General features: G+C 37.5%; 1 protein-coding gene across 2 annotated transcripts in view; it reads right to left on the minus strand.

Annotated features, from left to right (window-relative positions):
• Positions 1-1385: 1385 nt before the first annotated feature.
• GALNT7 (polypeptide N-acetylgalactosaminyltransferase 7) overlaps positions 1386-25400 on the minus strand; it is a 46716-nt gene continuing 22701 nt past the window's right edge. The window contains exons 3-11 of one of the 2 annotated variants that reach the window (XM_015824281.1): positions 20833-20963; positions 20556-20635; positions 19013-19195; positions 17290-17407; positions 10621-10743; positions 8855-9073; positions 7227-7325; positions 6135-6263; positions 1386-1746 (exon numbers count right to left, since the gene is read on the minus strand). In XM_015824281.1, coding sequence (XP_015679767.1) covers positions 1609-1746; positions 6135-6263; positions 7227-7325; positions 8855-9073; positions 10621-10743; positions 17290-17407; positions 19013-19195; positions 20556-20635; positions 20833-20963 — 1220 coding nt within the window. In that variant the 3' untranslated portion in view covers positions 1386-1608. Of the gene's footprint in view, positions 1747-6134; positions 6264-7226; positions 7326-8854; positions 9074-10620; positions 10744-17289; positions 17408-19012; positions 19196-19348; positions 19532-20555; positions 20636-20832; positions 20964-25400 lie in introns of both variants that reach the window. The other variant, XM_015824282.1, reaches the window with a different exon arrangement.

The raw sequence follows: 25400 nt of genomic DNA on the forward strand, positions 1-25400 counted from the left end.
TACGTGCAACTCTAAAGCAGTTTTAGATTGCACAGCTTCCTCTACAGCTTTTTCCCTCAGGAAAAGAAATGCCTTAAAAAAATGAAGACAGATATGTTTATATCACTGAATTCTCTCAAGTACATTTTTGAAACTGAAACAGAGTCACAGCACAATCCTAATGTGCTGTATATTTAATTTTCTATGTTTGATTTTGTCTTCATGATATATCAAATCCAATTGTTCAAAACATCTCTTAAACTATTTATTTGGAAGAATGAAATTCTCAAGTTACGTACCAAAGAAACAAAGACCCACTCCCCAATTCTACTATACATGGATAGATTTCTTACCAAATACTTCCTATAAAATAATTCAGAAATTGTTAAGAAATTGGATTCAACTTTATGAACTGAACTAGGTAAATTTTGCTATTCCATATTAGGCAGATGTAGACACATTGTTCATTTCTGACATATCTTGTTATGTAAGGGATAATATAGCAGGGAAATTCAGTGTTTGTATCTTTGCAATTCAGTGCAACAAATTCCACTTGAGGCATCAAATTAGAGAAGACTTAATCTGTTTCAATGCTATTTCATACAAATGCTTCATAGATTTAAGTGCTACCCTTTACACCAATTTAATCCTTCAAAATGTTCAAGATGTTTTAACATTACTATTTTGGACACTCATGTCACATTATTGGTATGCTTTATGCACCAATTATTTAATATACTAATTAGGAATGAAGAGTATACTAGTAAAATTAGAACATTATTTAAATATAATGAGTGCATTGCAAATTTTTCCTGTTCCTAGCAAGAAAAGAGAGACTTCAATATATTCATGCTGTAACAAATTTTCTCTGATTAGTTAAGGAAGAAAAATTAAGGAGGCACTAAATATACTGAGGATTCTTTTTTCAAAAAAGCAGCATGACTGTGAAAGAAGGCCACCTTGGCTATAAACCTGTGGCAGTGCTTGGTAAAATGTAAAAACAAAACAATATATAACAAGTCAATAATCCCCATATTATACTCCAAGTTTTTTCAAGTGTGAATGTTGGAATTAAAAAAAAACTGCCTGCAAACCCCTGAGTGTAATCCCAAAGAAGACAACAAATACTTGGATCCAATTCTTTTGCTTGTGCCCAAGTGAAAGGCACTTATACACACCTGGGAAGTTGCCCATTTTCAGCCCTTTACACCATACAGAAAGTTTACAGAAGGTCCTTAAGGAGGGCTCTTGGGATAGGGTTGTCACCATAAGAGGAAAAGGAATGACCCACGTAGAAACAATCTCCTACTACTTTGGATCCAAGCTTGTGCTTCTAACTTTGTTCCAGTGAAACAAGTCAAAGCACTTTAAATGATAAGCCAGAGCATCTTAAAACAACACCCTAAAAGAAAGCAAAGAGATGTAAACATCTATTGACATTTAAGGTAAGAGCAGTTTTTGTAAACATTAACTGCAGATGATAAATCTATCACAGTTCGTCTAAATCCTTCATCCAGATCAGGACATTCCAGGCTCCCAGCTATACAAGTTAACAGTTGCAGCAGTTTTCAGGTTATTTTCAGTTCTTTACAAATTACATTTGTCAGTAGGTAGATGCAGCTATTTTGTTTACACACTTAGGATATTGTTCATTTCCCATTTTTGTGTTGCTTTATTTGAGTCACAATCTGAAATAAATACTTGATGTAGAACCTCTGAACGGTCCAAGCATTTCCCTGATGAAATGTGAGTAAATCTATAAAGATTCTGAAAAGCAAAAACAATAAGCTATTAGTTTCCAATTAAAAACAACAAAACTAATTTATTTTTTCTTTAACTTCTCAATAGCAGAGTAGAAATATAGGTTAGGAACTATTTGTTAGATCAACATGCCTACGTCTGACAATTCTAAGGATCTTCAATTTTTCACAGGCATCTGCTATTTACTATTAGATTTACAAGAAAAAATATACAAAGGAATATATTGTAGTAGCAATATATACACAAAAGAAAAAACAGACTCAATAAAAATATTCCTTTTTGAGCAACAAAATAAAATTCTGTGACTAAAACTTTGGGACTTAGGTATGTGAGCACCTAAGTAAGAGTTGTCTGTTGGAAGATTTGGTTAGGAATAGTGTGACCCTCCTGGTCCTCAAATGACTTTTGATGCCATCTACCACAGCTGGACCAGCATAAAGCTCAATTTTATAATGGTATTTTACCTTCCAGAGGGGCTGATCTCAAATGACCATGGTGGAGGCTGAGGTATCAGGTATGTAGGAGCTCTAATGTGAGTCCTGCAGGAGCCAGCCTTTTATCCCACTATTCAGCTTCTAAATGTACATTTTCGGAAAGGTCATAAGTAGGCATAGGTAATGTATAACCAATATGCAACTCATACTCAATTATACATGTCCACTTCTGATTGAATGACAGAAGGCGCCTAGAGTCATTGCAAAATGAGATGGGTGGCAAATAAAATTTAATAAATAAATGTGTAATTCAGTGGAAGTCCTGACCTAGTAACTTGAAGAAAAATAGGCTCAGTATGAATCCTCGCAAGAAAAACTTCTATAATTCCAAAGCCTATTCAATCAGGAAATATTTAATCTTTAACTCTAGAAGGTCACACTTACCAAATGGAGTTGGCTCATAATTTGGGGCTTTTGGAATCAACGTTTCTGCCAGAACAATAAGTGAAGGCTGTGGCTGGGACAGCCTTTGGTATCTTGTGTGCCAATTTTATGCTGCCCATCACTACTGTTATTCCCTCTATTTTTACTCATCTGCAATCAAATTCCCCATCCCTGAGAGGCTCTGTGAATCATAGTCAAGCCAGTACAGGTAGTCTTATGACTGCAATTAATCCTGAAATTACAATTGTAAGTTGAGGCATCATGTGACTGGACTCAAAGTCATGACTGTTTTTTTATGACATCATTAATGTAATGTGGCAGTCAATAAGCTAACATAGCAATTATTAAGTGAATTCATTTTCTCTAAAGGTTTTTTTTGCTAGAAACCAGAAGTAAATAGGGAAACCAGCTAAAAATGTCACAAATGACAGTTATGTGACTGTGGGACATTACAAACAGTAAAAGTGAGTTGGCTATCAAAAGCCCAAAACATGACCACAGCGTTTTTATCTGTGTGTGTGGGGAGGGAGAGATCCATTACATGTTGCAAGGTCATTACATGTTGCAAGTAACACTGGGGAAGTCCACTGAAACTTCAAACAGTCATTAAGTTGAAGATTATTTTTAATTAATAATTGCTCCTCTTCCTAATTCTAGATACACAACAATACATAACATATATAGCAAGATAAACAAAGCAATAAATACTAACAAAACAACCTTGCCCATTTTATTAATCCACACAATCCATCCCACCACATACTGACTCAACCCTGTGAGATCAACTCTCCCCTCTACTCCAAAGAGAGAGTGCACGAAGTCCTTTATATTCTTGACTCTACCACTTGCAGACTGAACTGGACTATGGAAAGGACTATGAGCTGGTTCAAGGCTGTCATCAATACCTTTTTGAGAGGAAATGGCAGAGGTTCTTAACGAGGCACTAGTTTGCTGACTCAAGAGGCCAAGTCTGGTACATCAGACTTAAGCAACTTTCTATGTTTAACCTTTCTTTTTGGGTAGGCTACTGATCTGAACTGAAATTGTAGAAAATTCTAGAAGATGAAGATTATCTAGAGCCTTGGCAGTATAGGCAGCTGAGCCCAGGGATGATATTAAAACAGGATTTTTGCTCTCTTATCCAATTAGGAAGCCCTTGCTAAAAGATCCATAAGATCCATTTACCAGTACATATAGAGCAGAGTGAGCATCCTCTATCACAGTTTCGTTCCTCTGAAGTAGCTTGTCCTGGAAATGAGGATCATCTCAACCCTCAAGGCTTTCCAATCCCTTTGAAGAGTTAAATGCAACCACTATGAATGTGGTATTATTACTTCTACTGCTTAATTGCCAATTGCATTATTTAATTATTATAGTGATTTTGCATTGCATTGTATAATGGAAGCTCAGTAAGCCATGTAGAGGGCAGTAAGATTTCAGGTAGTAAAAAATCTTATAAAGAAATAAGTAAGAAAGTAAGTAAATACCGTATTTTCCGGCGTATAAGATGACTTTCTAAACCCTGAAAATCTTCTCAAAAGTCGGGGGTCGTCTTATACGCCCAGTTGTCTTATACGCCGGAAAATATGGCCGAGCCGGCCACGTTTCCCCAGGCCAGGCCAGGCCGGGCCGCAGTCATGGCTGGTGTGGCAGCCGGCGGGACCATCGCACCCCGGGAAGCCGAGCCGGCCATATGTCTCGCCGGGCCGGGCGGCAGTCATGGCTGGGCTGGCGGCCAGCGGGGGCATCGCACCTCGGGAAGCCGTGCCGGCCACATCTCTCCCCGGGCCGGGTGGCAGTCAGGCATGAAGCTCGCCTGGCTGCTGCAGGGCTCTCCGCCTCCCTGCCCCATCGGTGGTGCCTTCCTCGGCCACTTTCGGGGAGCTGCCGCCGCCCTCGGTGCTGCAGGAGAAGGAGACCTTGGGCTGCGAGGGTGGCGGCAATCGGGCCCCCCCTCGTCCCCGCGGCGACACTCCCCGTAGCAGCTGCGGCCACCCATGGTGCACCCGGCCTTGGCGCCCTCCTCTTGCGACGGCGAAGTGGCTGAGGATGCGGCGGGAGCGGCGGACGGGTCAGGGGCGGCGGCGGCATTGACCCCGACGATGCTGCAGTGTCCGCTACTGGAGCCGCTGCCTCCTTGCCCGTTCGGCTGAGGACGCAATGGGGGCGGTGGCCGGGAGCTGTTGCCTCCCGTCCTGCTCCCCTCCCTGCCTGTTCGGCACCGTCTGCCTTTCATTCTCTCTCTCTCTCTCTCCTAACCTAAAGGGAGAGAAAGAGAGAAAGAGGAAAGAAAGAGAAGAGAAAGAGGAAAGAGAAAAAGATAGAAAGAAAGAGGAAAGAGAAAGAGAGAAAGAGGAAAGAGAGAGAGGAAAGAGAAAGAGGAAAGAGAGAGGAAAGAGAAGAGAAAGAGAAAGAGGAAAGAGAGAAAGTTAGAGGAAAGAGAAAGGAAGAGAAAGAGACAGAGAAAGAGAGAGGAAAGAGAGAAAGTTAGAGGAAAGAGAGAAAGAGAAAGAGAAGAGAGATGAAATAGAGAAAGAGGAAAGAGAAAGAGAAGAGAGAGGAAAGAGGAAAGAGAAAGAGATAAAGAGGGAGAAGAAAGAGGAAAGAGGAAAGAGAAAAAGAGGAAAGGGAGAGAAGGAGAGAGAGAGAAAGAGGAAAGAGAGAAAGAAAGAGAGGGAGAGGAAAGAGAAAAAAGATTGAGAAAAGAGGAAAGAGAGAAAGGAAAGAGAAGAGAAAGAGAGGAAAGAGAGGAACGAGAAAGAGGAAAGAGGAAAGAGACAGAGAAAGAGAAAGGAAAGAGAGAGAGAAAGTTAGAGGAAAGAGAGAAAGAGGAACGAGAAAGAAAGAGAGAGAGGAAAGAAAGGAAAGAGAGACAGAGAGAGACCCTTTTGACATCTAAAATGAAGATAACACTGCATATATCCTTTTTTACCTTTATTTTATATATACACACACAAACATACACACACACACACATATTATAAAGGTAAAAAAAGGATATATGCAGTCTTATCTTCATTTTAGATATCAAAAGGGTTTTGCGGCTCCCAGTGTTTTGTTTTCGGTGGGAAACATGTCCAAGTGGCTCTTTGAGTGTTTTGGGTTGCCTACCCCTGATATAGGCCAAACTCTATCTTTTAACTGGAAAAGTTGGGGGTTGTCTTATAAGCCCAGTCATCTTATACGCCGGAAAATACGGTAAGTAGTTGAAGACATCACACTACTGGTGTGCCTGCAAGTTCTTTACCCTTCCTGCTTGCCTTTTACATCACAAAATAATACATACATGCATATATACATACATAGATATTAAAATATGGTGGATAAATTCATTAAATCTTGTTCGTAAACAGTAATGGTTTCTATGACGGACAAAGGGAGTTACACAGAAGAAACCATCAGAACATAATATTCATGTCTAGTTCAACCTGTTTTATGCTATTATTTAAATCTATCTAAAATTAAAAAGAATTAATCATTGTTATCCTAATGGGACTCTCAGCACTAATCAGATACCTTGAAGTATTGCCACTCCTTGTATTCATTTAAATTGCAATGTGTAATCATAACTTTTGATCCATCAGGTCCTTTAATCAAGCATTGGTCATACTGCATGAGTTGGTTAGCTTCATTAATTCTGAAGAGCTAAAAATAAATATTAAAAACAATGCATATTTTGTTCTAATAACTAAAAAATGTTACCATATAAAGCATATTGTTGCACACAAGTAAGACTGAAATCAGCTTATAAATATAATTAAAGAGGCATTCTTAAATATGTATTGGCAAAAATAATTATGACAAAAAATTTAGAAAGCTATATGCTAAATATTACCATTTGAGGATAGATTTGAAAGTGTATGTATCTATTCCTAGCTAAGAACCTTAACCACTATACCACACATATCAAATCTATTAAGAATGCATGAAACAAGCACAATTGCAATACTTAGAATCTATAATTTGACACACACACTTGAAATAACTTGGATATGCATGGATCAACATATTTTATGGATCAACATTTTATTAATATTCAGTAAACCTTTGCATTCTTCTGAATATTAAACTGCAACTTCTGCATTTCAGCTTCTGCATTCAGAAACTTTCAGAACGAAAATTTATTTGAAAGACTAAAATAAGAGAAGGGTACATAGAAACTGAACTGCTAAGTCTTAAGTACACCCGAATATAGAGTGAGGATATTATTCCTGTTTACATGGCATGAAAATAAAAGTAGCAACTGCTTTAGTTTATTTGTCAAAATCATATAAACTGAAGCAGAATTACAGCCATAATCCCTTTACATATAGAATGTATATATTACATTCAAAGCAGATTTTTTTTTAAAAAAGAAACAATTTCAAATAAACCAATAAAAGAGATTACAGTATACATAGTATTTATTGAAGCAAGGCATATGGGAGAGTAATAACTTTTACGCTATACACATATACACACGAATAAGAAAATAAATCTGTGATAAGATGTTTATATCACAAAAATGTCTCTTATATTAGGAAGGAAGGCAGCTTCCAATCTAAAAATCATAAGCAATTTATGTAATATTTTGGCTCACAACTGAAAACATTATCTGAGTCTACTTACTTGATTTCCTCCCATTCTATGGCATGGACCAAGTTCCACAAAGCCTCCATTGGTATGACCCATACTATCTATGCAGTATGCTGCTTCAAAACCTCTAATCTGAAACACATTTATGATTTGTACTACTGTTACAATATAGTAAATTAATAATAAATAGAAATAATATGGAAAACTATTATTTGTAATCCACAACAAAACAGTTTAATATAACTCATGCATATATAAAGGTAAATAGCATAGCAAATAACAAAAGATTCAAAGTAAACCCTATAAATCTTCTTATAATTAATGCATGTTGTGTTCACTCTCAAAGGAACTTCAGCTATAAGGAACCTAAGGATCTCCAGATATTGGCGAACTATAGCCACATTTTTCCTTTGCGGGGCACAGTAGAAGCTGCTGAACTGTAGTTCACCAACATCTAGAGATGACAAGTTCTTTAGCCCTGGATTGTGGAACACTAAAATGAAAAACCAAGAGAATTTGTGCATATACCTAATCTTGTTTTCAACTCAATTATCAGCACAGAGAATCTTCCCTTTATGAATTCCACTGCTTGTTTAAAGCATGATTTCCCAATAAATGGGATACATAAATGAATCTGTCCTAATATTCTCTACCATTGTCACAAACTGTATTATATATTAAAGATTATTTCACAACAGCAAGCACAATAATGAATAAAATGTAATGAAATATATTGAAAATATCTGTTGCATGAGAATAAGAATTCTTTTTATTAGAGGCAAAGAACAAGGAGTTTTTTTCCGAATAAGTAATCTACAGGCAATATGTTAATGATGCGTGATATCATACTATTCTCTATACTTGGCAGTTGTCAGTGACCAATTATTTGAACGGCAGTGAATGGCAAAATAGCCTTGGCAATAACTGCAAGCTTTATTTTAAAATCTTCCAGATTTTTGTCTTGTTTTTTCCTATTTTTTTAAGAAACAGCATTTTGCTCTATTTGTCTCAATCTTTATCAATCTCATAAATGAGTATCATTATGAATAAATCACTTCTTTACGTACTCTTCTCTTTGCCATCTAAATTCAATTTTATAAAGACAACACTTATTTTAACTCCCGTTGGCTTATTTATTACAACATGCTGATCACAAAACTCTTCTTTGAAAAAAGCACAAGGACCATTCTATCCACAATTAGTTTTCATTTTTATAGTGCCTAACCCCTAGGAAACAATTTTCTATTCATATAATTAATACTAACATTTTGATTCTCTTCCAGACCATAATGCCTAAAATCTGATGTTAATATATGAATTATCTGTTACTTTTTGCAAAGGTTTACAAAAAAATCTAAATTTTCAGTTTCAGCTCAGACAACAATATGGCATATGTATCGCTAGTTGGTTGGCAACTACTACCTGGAAAATCAGCACTATTTTCTGACAAACTGGTTTTGTTCAGAACGCCTGAATTTAATTAAATATGGTTTAATATGTGATCTAATGGTTCCAACAGTTTAAATACTTTTTACATATAAGACACCTATTTCTTCAGAGATTCCCCTATGTTCCTAATCCAATATACATTCTTAGATAGACAAGGCTAGCATTAGCTCAGGAGATTATTCAAATATTGACTTAGATGAAAGAACAGTTACCTCTCCCCACTCCACATTTCTAGGTGGCAGAGGATAATGAGAAGTTATATCATAGGCTATTTCTTCCATAAACCATTTAAAGCTTTTGCATTTGTGATCTTCACGAAAATTCTTCAGGTCTGATATGTCCCCAAAAGCTAGTGCTTTTGTTTCAGGACGACTAGCATAGAAATAATCTTTGAATTCATCCCACCAGACCTCAACAACACGGACATAGTTCTGTAAAACACACAAAATTAATGCATACATTTAAAAAAATGGAAAGCAACTACAGATAGTCCTCAACGTACAATAGTTCATTTAGTAAACTGTTCATTTGAAGTTACAACAGCATCGATAAAAATGACTTATTGCCGTTTTCCACACTTACGACATCCCCATGGTCATGTCATCAAAATTCAGACACTTGGCAACTGACTCATATTTATGACAGTTGCAGTGTCTCCTGGGTTCATGTAAATCCCCTTTTCCCACCTTCTGACAAGTAAAGTCAATAGGGGAGTTAGATTCTCTTAACAACCATGTTACTAATTTAACACCCTGTAGTGATTCACTTAACTGTGGCAAGAAAAGTAGTAAAATGGAGGAAAATTCTCTTTAAAAATGTCTCACTTAGCAACAGAAATTTTGGGCTCAATTGTGGCTTGAATGATTTTATTCTACTCTCTCATTCAGGAAAGGATATTATGAATGAAAGGAATGTCAATTTACATCTTCAATGGCTCAAAGTGGATTTAAAGTAGTTCACTCTATGAATTTAAGACTGGTATAAAGAAGGTTTAATCCCAGTCACGTCTACTGTAACAATGTGAAAGTTGGGACCAAAAAAATATTGTCCTATTATCAATTTACAGGATGATTAGTAAGGAATTATATTGAAAACTTTTTATGTATCTTTGTTTAATAAACTAGGGTTGGCGAAGCTTTTTACAGTTTAAAGACTGCATTTAGAACTTCACTGTGAAGTGTCAGCAGTACGATTTAGGTGGCTTTCCAGAGAATGCAAAAAAAATTGCCTGGGATCACTGAATGTTCATCTATTAACTAAATAGGGATAGATAATTAGAAAATATTTATAAGAATGTGCAAAATTGTCCAATTGCACGATTCAAATTAGGTTTAATTTGATCTTATGGTCAGAGGCTGTCTAGTCAATCTAGATCTGTTAGCAATATATCTGAATAGTTGAATAGGAATTTCTGCATTCCTATTCATTTCTGGTGTGGAGGGGATGTAGTGCGTGATATGCACTCTGGTGGTTTGAGCCCGGCTCTGTGAGATGGAATGAGCTCCTGTCGCTTGATCCCTAGTTCCTGCCCACCCAGCAGTTCAAAACATGCAATATTGCAAGTAGATAAATGGTGGGAATTTATTTACTTGGGAAAAACTTAGCTGAGTTCATGTATGCAGAGAGTGGAAGCCAGTGCTGGACCTGGCCATATGTAAGGCATTGCGACCCAAGGCAAGACTGGCAGAGGAGCCTGGAAAAGCTATCAACCCGTGTACTGCTAACTAATTGGTGTAAAGCCCCCAGCAGCACACCAAGGATAGACCTGCAAGTGCCAAACAGAATCAACTAGCAGTCTAGACTGTCAGGACTGCACTGTGTGTCTAGCATGTGTCAATTTCCCTGACATTATATGCCATACATTAAATAAGTAAATAAATCTAATGGGAACCTATACAGCTTTAATTTAATTCAATCATTAATATGAAATGATATAAAAGATTTACATTTATTAATATTTTAGGGACATAAGCATTACCTTTAAAGTAGGAGATGATCCAACATAAGCTGGAGGTGGATTCCCTTGCCATCCCTGGAGACGATATATGTGCCCAATACGAGAACAAGGCACAAATAGCAGCTGTCCTCCACACTGCCAAATCTGAATATACAAGGAGATTTTACCAAGTCAACATTATATAGAAAGAATTTAATTGAACTGCACTTTCAGCATTACTACCAAAATGACCAAAGAAATATGTCTTCCCTAGTTAAATCTAACAAGCAGTTACATTTTATCTGGAAGAAAAAAATATAAGTAATGTTCAATATTAATAAAATAATCAACACTATAACAACAGGATTTATGCCAAATTATGAAGTAATATCTGCAAGTTATTTTAGAGACTCATTTCATTTTGTAGTCTTATATTAAAACCAAAAACTGTAATGTAAATCTGAACCATATTATTTTTTCAGACCATAGTAAAATGCTCATTAGGTTCCAAATTGATGTATTAAATTTTAGCATACTAAAGAAACACAATTTGTGATTTTATTAGTAGGATTTGGTTGGATTCTTTAACTGAAATAAACCCAGATGTGGCTAGAGACTTGGAAGATATTATATCAATACAGTTTTTGTTACTAAAATCTTGATATTATTCTGAATAGCTTAATAGAATAGAAAATTTTATATTTTAAATATTTTTGTATCTGTGTAGGCTTACTCAGAAATTGTTCCACTTCATATATGGATTTCTGCTTTTATGCATTTTGTATTATTTCATCAAAAAGATTACCTAATAACAAACTACAACAGGTGTGTTGAAATTGAAGCCTTCTATCTAGCAAACAATTTGCAGTAATTCACTTTGTAAAAATCTAGGTACAACCTTCAGGGCTACAGAAGTGGTTCAATTTGACTCCTGATTTGATTAAATCAAATATATATACAATGCACAACATTATTCAACCTGACCTTGTTCAAACTTCAAAATTACAAAGTGGTTATTGAAAAAAGGTGCCATATTTTAAGTTTCTTATTATATATGAGTTTTCCAACTTCACCTACTGTAAGGTCCTGCCTCAGCTAGCACTCCCAAGGAAGCAGAACTCCTGAAACTGGCATCATTTCAAAAGGAACTTTTATTGAGATAATGATAGCAGAATAGCAAGACAAGATCTGAATAATTCCAGTGCAAAATGATACATTAAAACTCTTCTTCAAACCCCTCTCCAGTGCCCAACTGTCCAGTTTGATTTCAGCCAATCCACAGGTACAAAGTTGTTATGAGAACCAGAGTGATAAACTGCAGTTCACAGACGTTTCATTTTCTTCCCAGTCTCTTCCCAGCGGAATAGAGTTAAGACAGATGGCCCAGGCACATTCCTCTTCTCTTTCACACCCAGAGAGATGCATCAAAGGTGAAAAAAACAAAATAAAGGAAATACATCCCAGAGCCCATAGAGCTTCCCCTCCCCAAAGAGCGAAACCTCCCTCCTCCCAACAGAATGGCAGTACCCCAAAAATAACCCTCCTTAAAAGAAGGAGAGGTCCACCTGGAGAAATAGAAAACAATAACATGGGGAGAAAAAGAAATGAGAAGTGAATCAGGCTTGTCCCAGATAACGTGCATGAAAGCGTTTGAGCAATCTTGGGGCTCTAACATGCTTTTTATAGACCTACTCATTCTGGGATACTGGGAGATCCTTCCAAGCCACCAGATACTGGGGGGCGCCATGGTGTTTTCAAAATGTTGCTCACCTTCTACCATAATGGGTTGCGGTGGTGGGCTGTCATAAGCCATAGAGGCGAGGTTATCTCAAGTTTTAGCAAACTGCAATGAAATACAGGGTGGATCTGCCTTAATGCCTTGAGAAGTTCCAGTTCTACTGTAACTGGGTTTATGATGCATTTGATGGGGAAGGGACTCATAAATTTTGGTCCTAACCTTTTGGAGGATTGTAGTGACTGCAGGAATCTAGTAGACAGGTATATCCTGTTCCCAGTGGGGAAAGGTTTAGGTTCCATTCTCTTTTTATCTGCCTGAGCCTTATAGGCTTCTCTGGCCTCACTGAGAACCTTTCTGACCTTCCTGTTCTGCAGTTGATTCATCCATTCCTTAAGGGAAGGGATGGTGGGTTCATTGCCTGGCAGTTCAGGCATTGGCCACTTGAAAAGTATACAGCATTGTTATATGCCACTTCAGCAAATGGCAAGAGGTCAGTCCAATTGTCTTGTTGGTAGTTGATGAAACATCTTAAGTACTGTTCCAGGATTGAGTTCGTTTGTTCTGTCCCCCCATTCGAGGATGGTGACTAGAACTCAAGCCCTGTTCCATGGACCTTCCTAAGAGGTCCAATAACGCCTTCCAGAAATTTGAGGTGAATTGGACCCCTCTATGTGAAATTATATTGTGAGGGGCCCCATGCAATCGATAGATATGTTGGAGGAACAGTTTTACTAGAGTTTTGGAAGTTGGGATCTTCTGGTACAGGATAAAGTGGACCTGCTTTGAAAACAGGTGAGTCACTACCCAAATGACAGTGTTTCCTGCTCTTTCTGGCAGTTCTACGATGAAATCCATAGAGATCTCTCTCCAGAGTGCTGAAGGGTTTGCTACCGACTGCAAAAGGCCAGGCGTTTTTCGTTGTCTTCGTTTTGCTGCTGGCCACATAACTTTCGATGTCTTTTTTAAAAGATGGCCACCAGAATTGCATGCTCAATAAATGTAGGGTTTTTACAAATTCAAAGTGTCCCTCAAGTTTTAAATCATGGGAGACTTGCATTGTTTTCAGTCTTTCGGTGGTGGGAATGTACAGCTTCCCCCCTACCCATGCTAGTCCATCCCGCATTGAGCAGAGGTTTTTATGGCTTAGGAACCACTCTTTTTCTAGGGCTTGTTTAAGCGCCATTATAGTGGCATTGTCTAGCGACGGGCTGTCATTTGCCTGTGCCCTTGTAATTATGGGGATGCTAATTGTGCAGAGGGTAGAGGCTTAATTACCTCTGCTTTTATGCTGTTATATTGTGGCATCCTTGATAAAGCGTCAGCCAGAAAGTATTTTCCTAATGGCAAGTAGTGGAGAGTAAAATTGTTGGGCCCACCTTGCTTGTTTGGGAGACAATTTTCTGGGGGTCTTAGGAGCCTCTAAGTTTTTATGATCAATCCAAACTTGGAAAGGGATTTTGCTCCCTTCCAGGAAGTGCCTCCAGGTGAGGAAAGCCCACTGCACTGCGTAAACTTCCTTCTCCCAGACCGCCCAGCATTGTTCAGTCTCTGACAACTTTTTTGAAGTGTAAGTGCAGGGCTGTAATTGGCCCTTTACATTCTCTTGGATAAGTACTGCACCCACCGCTACATCGCTGGCATTGGTCTGAATTATGAATGGTTTCTCTGGATTGGGTGTCTTAGCCCTGGCTCCACTGAGAAGTTTCTTTAGCTTTTCAAAGGCAGCTTGGCATTCCATAGTACATTTCAGTGGTTGGCTGGGCTTCGGCTTATCCACTCTCTTAGTCTTTAATAGATTTGTGATAGGGAGCGTACTCTCTGTGAAGGAGGGGATAAATTGCCAATAGAAATTCACAAAGCCCAGGAAGCTCTGTAATTGCTTTCTGGCGCAGGGGTAACCCACTCCAAGACGGCCCGCACATCTTCCGGATCCATCTTTACCCCCTTGTGTAAGATCTGGTAGCCTAGGTAGTTGATTTTTTCCTTGTGAAACCCGCACTTTGACAATTTTGCATATAACTTAGCTACACGGAGTTTGTTCAGGACTACCCTGACTGGTTTCACATGCTCAGTTTTCATTTCGGTGCAAATTAATACATCATCCAGGTACATCAAAACTCCCTTATACAGGTGCTCATGAAGCACTTCATTGATCAGTTGCATGAATACAGCGGGGAGGGGGAGCTGTAGACCAAATTTCAGAACCTTAAATTGGAAGCAACCGAGAGGGCAGTTGAAAGCAGTTTTCCACTCATCCCCTTCCTTGATTCTGACCCAGTAGTATGCTTCTTGCAGGTCTAATTTAGAAAATATTCTTCCCTTCGAGAGGTTGGCCAGCATATCTTTCATGAGGGGCAAGAGATGAAGAGACCCATCTTTCTTCTCTTTTGAAACAATATGGGTGCAGCCACCCGGGGTCTGGCCGGCTGGATGAAGCCACAGGCCAGATTTTTATCTATGAACCGGTGCAGTTTGTCTAATTCCCTGGGAGTCATCGAATATAGCTTTGGTTTTGGCAGTTTAGCTCCAGGACGATTTCAATGGCACACTCTGTGGGTTGGGGGGGGGGAAACGCATCCCTACTCCTCTCGCTGAAAACTTCAACTAGCTCGTATACTCTCTAGATATGTTTTCCAAGGTTTCACCGCTCAACGCAGCCACTACTTCTCAGGCTGGTTCCTTCTTTGAGCGGTTGTGCTTATTTGGTAAGGGAGTTTTTCCTTTAGGGAATTTCAAGCATCCTTCTCTCCAATCCACTAGCGGGTTCTATTTCTTCAGCCAGGTCAACCTTGAGAGGCCATTCCATGCCAGGTGCCACTATAAAGGTTAGAGTCTGAGTGGCCTCCCATGACTAGTCTGAGAGGGGTTGTGACAAAATTCACTGGGACGCTCCCTGCGATGGACCATCAAGTTGGCAAATGTAATTTCCCTACCAAGATTGGGCTGATTAGGCACCTGGTGCAACCCAAGTAGGACATTTAGAGCCACCTTTTCTTCCTTGTCCAGGATTAACAGTTCTATGGGCATTGTCCCACTTACCAAGGGATCATCGTTGTAGTCGCTTTCGGGCATCCCCGGTCCATCCTCTGGCAGGGTCAGAGTCCCCCTCCTAATTTTGGGATTGGGTAGAACTCTACGAACTCCGCGCTCTTCAGGGCCATGTCCTTTTGTAGTTTTCATCGGCTTCCCTCCAGACAGTTGGTCTCCCTTCTTGGCAGGGGTTTTCGTGCAGCACTCCAAAGTGCGATGGCTTTCCTTGCCACATTTGAAGCAACCAATTAAACGCAGTTGAGCTGCCGTGGGTTTGGTTGCCACCCTTCTTTTCCAGTGGAGATCGCTTCCAAACCCTGCCTGACCTGTACTTGTTGCAATTCTGGTTGATCTCCACTTCTTCGGCCAGGATGTACCAATCATGTAGGCAGGCAAGGGCTCCAGAACATGAGCAAGGAAGAATCCCAATTCCTGGGGATCCCCGTCAAATTTCATCCCAAGGGGGACCAATTTTGGCTCAGAGTGCGTGGCTCTTTCCCTGGCTGCTTGTGGGACATTCACCCCTAGGGGCCAGCTTGCTGCGGGGTGGCTGGGGTGGTTACTGCTGTCTCAGTAGAGCCAGTCGCCCACGCTGCGGTTTCAATAGCTACAGACCTGCTCTTACCACCCGTTGCTTCTTCAAGTTGTTCCTCACTTTTCCCTCTGCGCTGCCCAGATTTCACTTTCAGGTCCTGAAAAGCTTCCACCATGAGGTGTATTGCTTGTTTCAGGATCTGGTCAGTTGGGTTTGCTCTCCCTCGGTCTCCTTGTCATCATAGAGCAGTTCCATTTTGCACCTCCAGCCCTGCTTTTGGGTATCCCAGGTGAAAGTTACCCGTTGGGTCCTTCTGTCTCAGTCTTCCCTTTTTCCCACCCCAACTGACCACCTCAGCCTCGTAGATTCCTCAATGGCAGCTGTCTCTTCCATCCATGTCTTCAGGGTGAGTCTTGGTGTGGACTCTTCTCACCATTCAGTCTTGTCCTGCTCACTGCCATGGACATAATGTGCACAATCCCCACGGTAGGGCAGATGCCTCTCCGGGTTGACCACTTTCCAGATATTGCCTAATGTAAGGTCCTGCCTCAGCTAGCATTCCCAAGGAAGCAGAACTCCTGAAACTAGCATTGTTTCAAAAGGAACTTTTATTGAGAGATAGTGATAGCAGAATAGCAAGGCAAGGTCTGAATAATTCCCATGCAAAATGGTACGTTAAAACTCTCCTTTCAAACTCCTCTCCAGTACCAAATTGTCCAGTTTCATTTTAGCCAATCCGCAGGTGCGAAGTTGTTATGAGAACCGGAGTGATAAACTGCAGTTCACAGGCGTTTCATTTTCTTCCCGGTCTCTTCCCAGCAGTGTAGAGATAAGACAGGTGGCCCCAGACACATTCCTCCTCTCTTTCACACCCAGAGAGATGCATCAAAGGTGAAAAGAACAAAACAAAGGATATACATCCCAGAACCCACAGAGCTTCCTCTCCCCAAAGAGCGAAACCTCCCCCCTCCTAACAGAATGTCAGTACCCGAAAAAATGAAATGAACAGATAGGTTGAGGATCTGACACTTATGCAAATTTCCTTTTAAGTCAATCTCCCAAAATATTAGGCAAATAAGGCACAAATTCAAGATCACTAAATATACTATTTTAAAAACTCTTACAGAAAAACAGCTACACTTCGCTTAGAGACCCCCAAAACCCCCAAAACACTTGCTTTACACTATAAAACAAAACAAAAATAAATTTAAGATTATTCACAATGAAGGATTACATAAGTGAAAGAGTATTACATAACTGTCTATATAACCTTAACTAGAAGCAGGTTGCTAGAAAGGAGATGGCATTTACTTCCTTTATCAATGAAGGTGAACATGAAAAGTAGCCTGAAAAGTGACCACACATTTACTTGAACAATGGTAATAGACTCTCTGGAATGACTGTTTACCTTGTAGGATATTTCAAAATTTTCACCACCCCAGATTTGTAGACCTGGATCATAGAGACCTAACTCAAAAAAGAAATCACGTTCAATGGCAAATAATCCACCAGCCATCGCAGGCGATCTAGAAGATAAACAAAAAGGGTTTGTATGCAGCATGGCATAAATGATTATTTTATTAAAGAAACAAGGAATAATTTAGATATGCAGAAATTATAAAGCATTGATTCTGAAGTCACAATAAGATCATTAGAATTTAGGAATACTGAAACAGATTAAATGTTTAATTCTTTCTTTTAAGAATTTTAAACAATAACATATGGGGGAAATGCTAGAATGGAAAAGTTCCTTTTCCAAGCTTAAAAGGAAAAAAGTATTATAGTTTGCTTTATTTTTTACATAAGGAGGCATTATTCACAATGCCAATAGTTGTATCAATTCAAAATAGATTGCAACATGTAAAAGTTAAAAAAAGCTCTTAGTAGGCCAAGTGACTGGAATGCTTAGCTACTGAAGTTTTTGCTATAAACTATTGAAAATACTGGGATTTGAGAATGGGCCAAAACATTTTTCTGCTAGAGAACAACAATGTTTAATTAATTTATCAAAGCTTCATAATTTCAATAAAATATTTCAAACTTAATAAATCACAAAGTAAAAAAAAACACATCCATTTTTTAAAACTGCGGAAATGATAAAAAAAAATATATTTAGCTAAAGGAAAAGAATCTTTGAAAATAAGCCTGGTTGCACTGTTAGTGAAGAATAATTGAATTAAAGCAGAACTACAGGCCTATTAATACGGGGACAGGAAAAAGGGACATTCCTTATTCCTTTCCAGGTAGGTATATTTTCTTTTTGAACATTCATTTTATTGGTGAAAACAAATTAAAGAGAATTGTAAAAATCAACAAAATCAAAATATTTACACCTAAAGTATCATGCATTTTGTTGTCATCAGTGTTAATAATACAGTGTTAATAATTTGTCAGGTCAATTTTTCTCCTGACACCAAGCTTGAGAGAGCTCTGGCCAAGGTGTTCTCTTGCCACAGAGCTGTTCTGCAGGAGTAACTTTGACAAAACTCTTGGCCCTGAAAGTTTTGTTTACTTTCTTTTGGGGTAGGCCCAACACTGAATAGAAAAACTGGGCAATAGCTGCAAGCATTTACAATTTTCTGTTATGTTTCCCTTTCAGCATAGCATACCATTATATTTTTTATCACACTACTAAGTAATTGAAGCTAATCTCAGTGTCATTCAAGTGTGTTAAAAGATAAAACACAAAATAAAATAATATATAAGGCAATTCAATACACTGGAAATGGGCCCAAGATGTCAGAAGGGCAGCAAGTTTACACTGATATCAACATGCTCTGCTATTTCCCATTTTGATCATTACTTTTCTAGTGAAGAATAACCATGCACTGAAATAGCAGACATTAATAATCTGAAGGATGTGCAAATTGCAACATCCATTCAAAGCAATTTGTAAAGCAGCAATTATGTATTATATATTTTGCTTAGAAAATAGAGTAAATAAGCATACTATAGACAAGTTGCAAAAGTTAATTTAGTTATATAAGAAACGCTTAATCACAGGTTAGTGGGAAAAAAAAGATAGGACTTATTTGAAAGCATTATTTTTAAGAATAGAATATCATGCAATTATTTAATAGGTCAGTACATCATTAAGAAAAAGAAAAACATTTAAGCCATTTAGTGATTACCGATACGGCTCAGTTTTTGTCTTTCTCATTGCCTTCTCACGTTTGGTCAGGGGAACCCTCTTCCAGAGCATGCTCCAATCCCATGCTCCTCTAGCAAACCCATCTTCGTCACCACCCCCTTGGGGTACAATATTATAAGTGTTGCCATCTATGACATCTATAAGCGGCACAGTACATGTGGTTCTGCAGGATTTTGGATGATGATGGTGAGGATGAAGGAAGGCATATGGTACATTTAAACGAACCATGGTTCATGGAAAAGAGGGGGGAAAAAATGAAAGGATTTAGGTAAGCATGAATTAATAAAGATCAGTATTACAAAACAGTGTTCTTTACCGATATGGCTCAGTTTTATATTTTCTTTTTGCCTTTTCCTTGTGGCTTAATGGAATACGTTTCCATAGCAAGCTCCAGTCCCAGGCCCCTCTGGCAAAGCCATCTTCATCCCCGCCTTGCTGTGGTTCAATGGAATAGTCATTTCCATCTATGTAATCTATTAGAGGCACAGTGCATGTAGTTCTGAAATATTTATGGAAGGGGAAGAGACAAGGTTAAGCTGTCTAATCTAATAGATTACCCACTATCTTTAATGCCTTATCCAAATATAGTTTGAATAAATAGAGTACACAGATATACACTAATTTTCCTATAAAATAAAACTGAGGAACAGAGATTATGAATTAACAGAATGAATTCAAATTAATGTTGAGAATACATTTATCTTTTCCTACATAGATTCTTGAAAATTAATTGTGAAAGGGAATGATGTAAATTGCATGTTCTGCATTTGGACAATGTAGCATTCTGCTGTTAAATGCATTTGTCTTGTTTGGTTTCATGAGGCAGAGGGACTGTCAAGTGGTTTTGCAGGTTTTTTAAACATGTCATCAATTTTTTAAAAAAACAATGTAAAGCTTGCAAATATATTATTTTAATAGATACATTTTTAAACATGTCATAGATTTTTTTTAAAACTTTAGGTCTGATTTAAACCTAGCAAATATACTATTTTAACAGGTACATTTATGAATACTGGAACACTTTGAAACCAAAACTAGTGCTCTGATGTAATTACCCAAACTCATTATTTAAAAGAAAGGAGAAGGGAAACAATTTAAAACAATATCTTTTATTTCTGACTATTCATATGCAATTCTGCTTTGCACATTGAGGACTACTTTCTCAGATTTTTATTCATTTTAATGTAGCTTTCATTTGTGTAAATATGGATATTAACTTGCCAACTGTTTGCATCACAAGTGAAATCAATTATGCAATTAATGTCTTTAGGTAGTAACAGAACTTCAACTATTTACAGTGCTAAGTATACTTCAGATAAAAACTGTTAATGTAAGTATTTTTCCCCTAAATTGGTTTTGTAGAGAAAACAAGTGTTTTATCAGCCAACCTGCAAACTCCTATTTGGGCAGCTGAAAAAATGTGTTAGAAAATTACCTATTAAAAAAATGATTATCTATTTTGGATACTACAAAATTACAATGTTTAAAGGATTCCTGAGGGATAGAAATAAGCAAATTATTACCTGTCTTTAGATATAGGAGCTATTAGTGACGCATACCAGTTTACTGCCACCTCACAGTGGGCATCAAGGTAAATTAAAACCTTTAAAAAACAAAGAGGAAAGGAGATTTCAATTTAGTTTTTATTTTCTTATAAAAATACAAGTTGAGTTTATTTTTTAAAATGTAATTTTGCAATTAAAGAACCGTGGTTACAATAATAATGTGGTTTAGGATCTATTAAAAATAAAATTGAGATTATATGGAAAGAAGGATTTTATTTAGCAAACAGTATTCTACCTTTCCAAGTTTAGCCTTCTGGGCTCCAATGCTTCTAGCTTGAATTAAACCTTCTCTCCTTTCATTTCGAAAAATCTTTACAAGGCCATTCCACTGCTTAATATAATCCTCTAGTCTTTCTTTTAAGTGTTCTATCAAATAATAAAAAGAGGTATCCATGTATGTTATAAATATTTAAGGTTGAGCTGACAATACAAACTAAATCTATATTAAGAACAGACATATATTTGATTAAATATGTACATTCTCCAAAAATCAAGGATGTCAGATTCAATGTGTAATTTAGGTATATTTACTGATAAGTGCACACTTATTTAAGATTTCTTGATTATTCTCCAAAGTTATTGATGTCAAATTCATTATATAAATTTGGTATAGCTGCAAGCTCACTTAAGAATTATTTCTTGATTATTTCACAAGCATAAAACAAAACAGAAAGGTAACATTGTTACCTACATTCAACAATTAACCTGTAATATATCATGGGCATAGATAATATCTTTATATTTTAAACTCTTTTGCCAACAGAAAGGCAAAAGAAATATTAACCAATTTTCCAACCATGTCCCAAATGAATATATGCCATTTTAAAACAATGATTTTAGGAGATTTCATTTTTTAAATTAGGCTTCTTACCAGTGTAATAGACTCAATTGACAGCAGAAGAGTGATAAAATACTACAGCTGCTCTTTGACATACACCACTCCTCTCAAATCATCAAGACTTTAACTCACAAAATAAAATGCTTCGTTTATTAGCAATCAAGATGTGATTAGAGGATATATTAGTACCTACAATTCATTAGTACACCTGACCCTGAAAACAAAAGATTCTAAGATCTTTAAAATACCTTTAATACATAGAGACATGTAAAAAACTAAGAAGACATCATTAACATTTTCACTTCTTTCAACATATAGATATTTGATCCTTATTTCAATTATATTGATAAAGGGATATAACAAATGTAATACACCATTTACATAATGTGTATGTGTCACTTAAATATTTGCATGTGGAAAAAGTAAGTACACCTTGCATGAGGAAAAGTATACTTTACAAAGTAAAGATATTCATCACTACCTCAAATACCTAAAATTAGAATCAAGTGCACCAGATGAGGTATAAATGATTAGAACAGTGTTAGAGAGGATTTGCAGGAACCTAAAACCTCAGACATTTAGTTTCATTTGTTCTTTGTTGCTGAAGTTTCTCTAATATCTTCAGAAAGATTATAGATCCCTATGAGTCTAGGAAAGGATTTTAAAAGATTACCAAACAACTGGACATCAATTGGTGAAAAACAAAGACAACACTCCAGTACAAGAAATTGATACAACTGTAAAGCATGGTGATGGAAATGTTATGCTTTGGAGCTGCTTTGCTGCATCATACCCTGGGCATTCACACCACAGAATCAACTATAAATTCTTCATTGTACCAGAGGATGCTTGAACATAATGGCAGACTATCTGTCAGAAGATTATTTTTAAATTCAAAGATAAAAGTGACATACAGTAAAACTCTGAAAGCTGACCACCCAAGGGACTGAACAAAAGTGGTCAACATATGAACCAACTGTACTGATATGTACATGTGCCTAATTTTATTGTACATTTTTTATTAGAGAATGTCATATAGAAACACATATAGTGAAAACACAGGAAAATCACTCATACAATACTGTATCATACAAAATCAATACATTTATGTATTGTTTTTTCTTGGTTTGATCATTCTTTCTTAAAAAATAGTCAATTTTAGTCTGTTTCTTATTCTTTTTATGAAGGTAAGCAGAGAAAGCACTCTCAATATTGGTTATACCACTCAGTATATATAGGCATTTTTCCATGGCAAATGACTAACTGCATTATCAAGTGACTGACATCCTCTTTTGGAATTTCTGCAATTTCTCTGTCCTCCTCACTTAATTCACTTAAGTTATAGTTAGGGTTAGGATTTTTCTTCTCCAGATGGGCCATAGGTTTGCATTTTAGCAATGACCCATTGCAGAACCTGGGCTCAGTAGTGCCTTTTGAATGTTTTGATTATGCCTTGATCGAGAGGTTGAATTTTTTATGTAATATTGGGAGGCAAAAAATTCAGTTTCACATTTGTAAGATGATTCACAATTGTCCACTACAAGGAGAATGGACTGTTTCTTCTTCTTCATTTCTCAGTCAATACCTGTTACCCACTCCTCAAATAGGGCACCAGTCATCCGTGCAGATTTGTTAGATTTCCAGGTGATGGGAAGATCTTTGTGCTGCAAGTTCTTGAATAAGCATGGCTTTGCTGATTTACCAATCACCAAAGGTTTTAGCTTCTCTCTGGTTAAGCTAGCACACAGCAAAACTGTGAAATGTTCTTTAGAAAGTTTTCCATTCTTACATTTGTCACCCCTTATAATGAGGCTACTGCCAGGCATCACCTTGAAAAAGAGTCAACACTTGTCAGTGTTAAAGATATCGTCATCTTTACTGCTGAATCAAAGTCAAAAATATTGTATTCTTTTATATTCTTTTTGAAAGGAATTCATTTCACTTTTCTGGCCATTGTGCAGACTGGACTCAGGTGGTCAATATAGAGAGGTTGGCTTTCTATTGTGTACATATAGTGTATGTCCGGACTACGAAAACAACTTAGGGAGTGGTAAATGTAGGGAGGGGGTCAACTATGGAGGTTTTACTATAATTGAATAAAGACACTATGAAAACTGACTTTGCAAAAAATTATTCCAAATAATAATCAGATAATCTATTTCTATGGAAAAGTAAGCATATTCTTGGTTCTAATACTTGGTATTCTCCTTCCTCAGAAACTACCAAAAATAGGTATTTCTTGTAACTGTCTACCAGTCTCTGACATTGAAGAGCATCTGGAAGCTTCGGCTAGCAATGAATATAGCTGTGTGAACAGTTACAGTATGTGTATCTCTTCCATGGGCTGCAGTTTGCCAGTTTGCTTCTGAGTGCTAGGTTATTTGTATTTGTATTTACTCGATTATACGTATCCAACCCATCAGCAGAAGAGCTATGCTCTGAATCCTGTGCAAAGGATTTCCATCTGGTGGGACCCAGGACGTTTCAGCTATCATTTCCCCTGTGATGAGGTTCGACTTCCAGAAAGCCTTGAAAACCTGGTTCTTCCATCACCCTGAGAATCCCATGGTGCATTTGCAAAGTGCTTCAATAAGGCTAAATTATGATTGTTCTCCAGCTATCCTGGGATCCGTTTATGTTTTACTCCTTTATGTTGTTTTTTATTTTTGTTGTTCTTTATTTCTGAGGTTTTTTATGTTGTGATATAATTTGGAATTTTGCTTTAAAACCCCCAGAATCACTTTTTATGAGATGGGCAGCAATATAAACTTGCTAAATAAGATAGTAAAAAATGCCAGCAAGGAGTGTAATGTGGATGCTATTGTAAATCTTGGCACAAACGATCTGTCCCAAAAAGATGCACTCTCTGTGTAGAATGATTTCCAGAGCTTGGGGCAGGAACTTAGCAGGATAGGCTGTAGCCTTACTTTTTCAGAGGTTTTACCAGTGTATAAGGAGCAAAATGGAAAAGGTCAGCATATAGCAGAATTCAATATGTGGCTAAAGGAGTAAAGGGGAAGGCTTTGGTTATATTAGTCACAATGTCTCCAGTTGATCCAATGAAAAAGAGATGATTTGCATCCATCAAAGAAAAGGACTGAGTTATTTGGTAATAAATTCACTGATTTTTTGGAGAAATATTTAAACTGAACAACGGGGACATTGAGTTAATTGATACAGAACATTCCTGTTCCCTGCAATCTAAAAATTATAGGGTTATCAGTGCATGTAACAGATGTGTGTGTGGACAAGAATATCAACCTTGCTGTGAAGCAAAATCAAGCTTTTAATAGCGAGTGCCACACAAAGTGCACTAATCAAACAGGCAGTAAGAAAATAGGGGAACTCAGGCACCACAAAGGTTATGTAGAAAGTAAACACAGGGTTAGTCATAAAGGACTCAAATGTCTATACACCAACGCACAGAGCATGAGCAACAAACAAGGTGAATTAGAAATTCAGGTAAATGAGGGCAGATATGCTATTGTTGCCATTACTGAAACTTGGTGGCATGAAACCCACAAATGGAACACACAGTTAGAGGGATTTAAATTATTTAAAAGAAACAGACCAAATAAAAGAGGAGGTGGAGTTGCTCTCTATATAAGAAATAACTACATCTCTACAGAAATAGAGCACAACAATGATGAAAACTGTCTTGAATGCATTTGAGTCAATATAAAAGGGGGGAAATGACAATGCCATAGGTGTATACTACAGGCCACCAAACCAAACAGAGGTAATAGATGAACTTTTTGCTAGCCAGTTAACTAAAGTATGTAGGAAGCACATCACAATAGAAATGGGGGACTTTAATTACCCTGACATCAACTGGGAGACAAATTCTGCACCAAGTGGAAGCTCAAACCTGACAAATCTAGCAGACAACTTTGTCTCCCAAAAAGTAAAGGGAACTAGGGGATCATTCATATTGGACTTAATTCTCACTATCAGAGATGAAATGA

The sequence above is a fragment of the Protobothrops mucrosquamatus genome, unplaced genomic scaffold (assembly GCF_001527695.2).
Source record: "Protobothrops mucrosquamatus isolate PMUCROS unplaced genomic scaffold, P.Mucros_1.0 scaffold2180, whole genome shotgun sequence".
Classification (NCBI taxonomy): Eukaryota; Metazoa; Chordata; class Lepidosauria; order Squamata; family Viperidae; genus Protobothrops; species Protobothrops mucrosquamatus.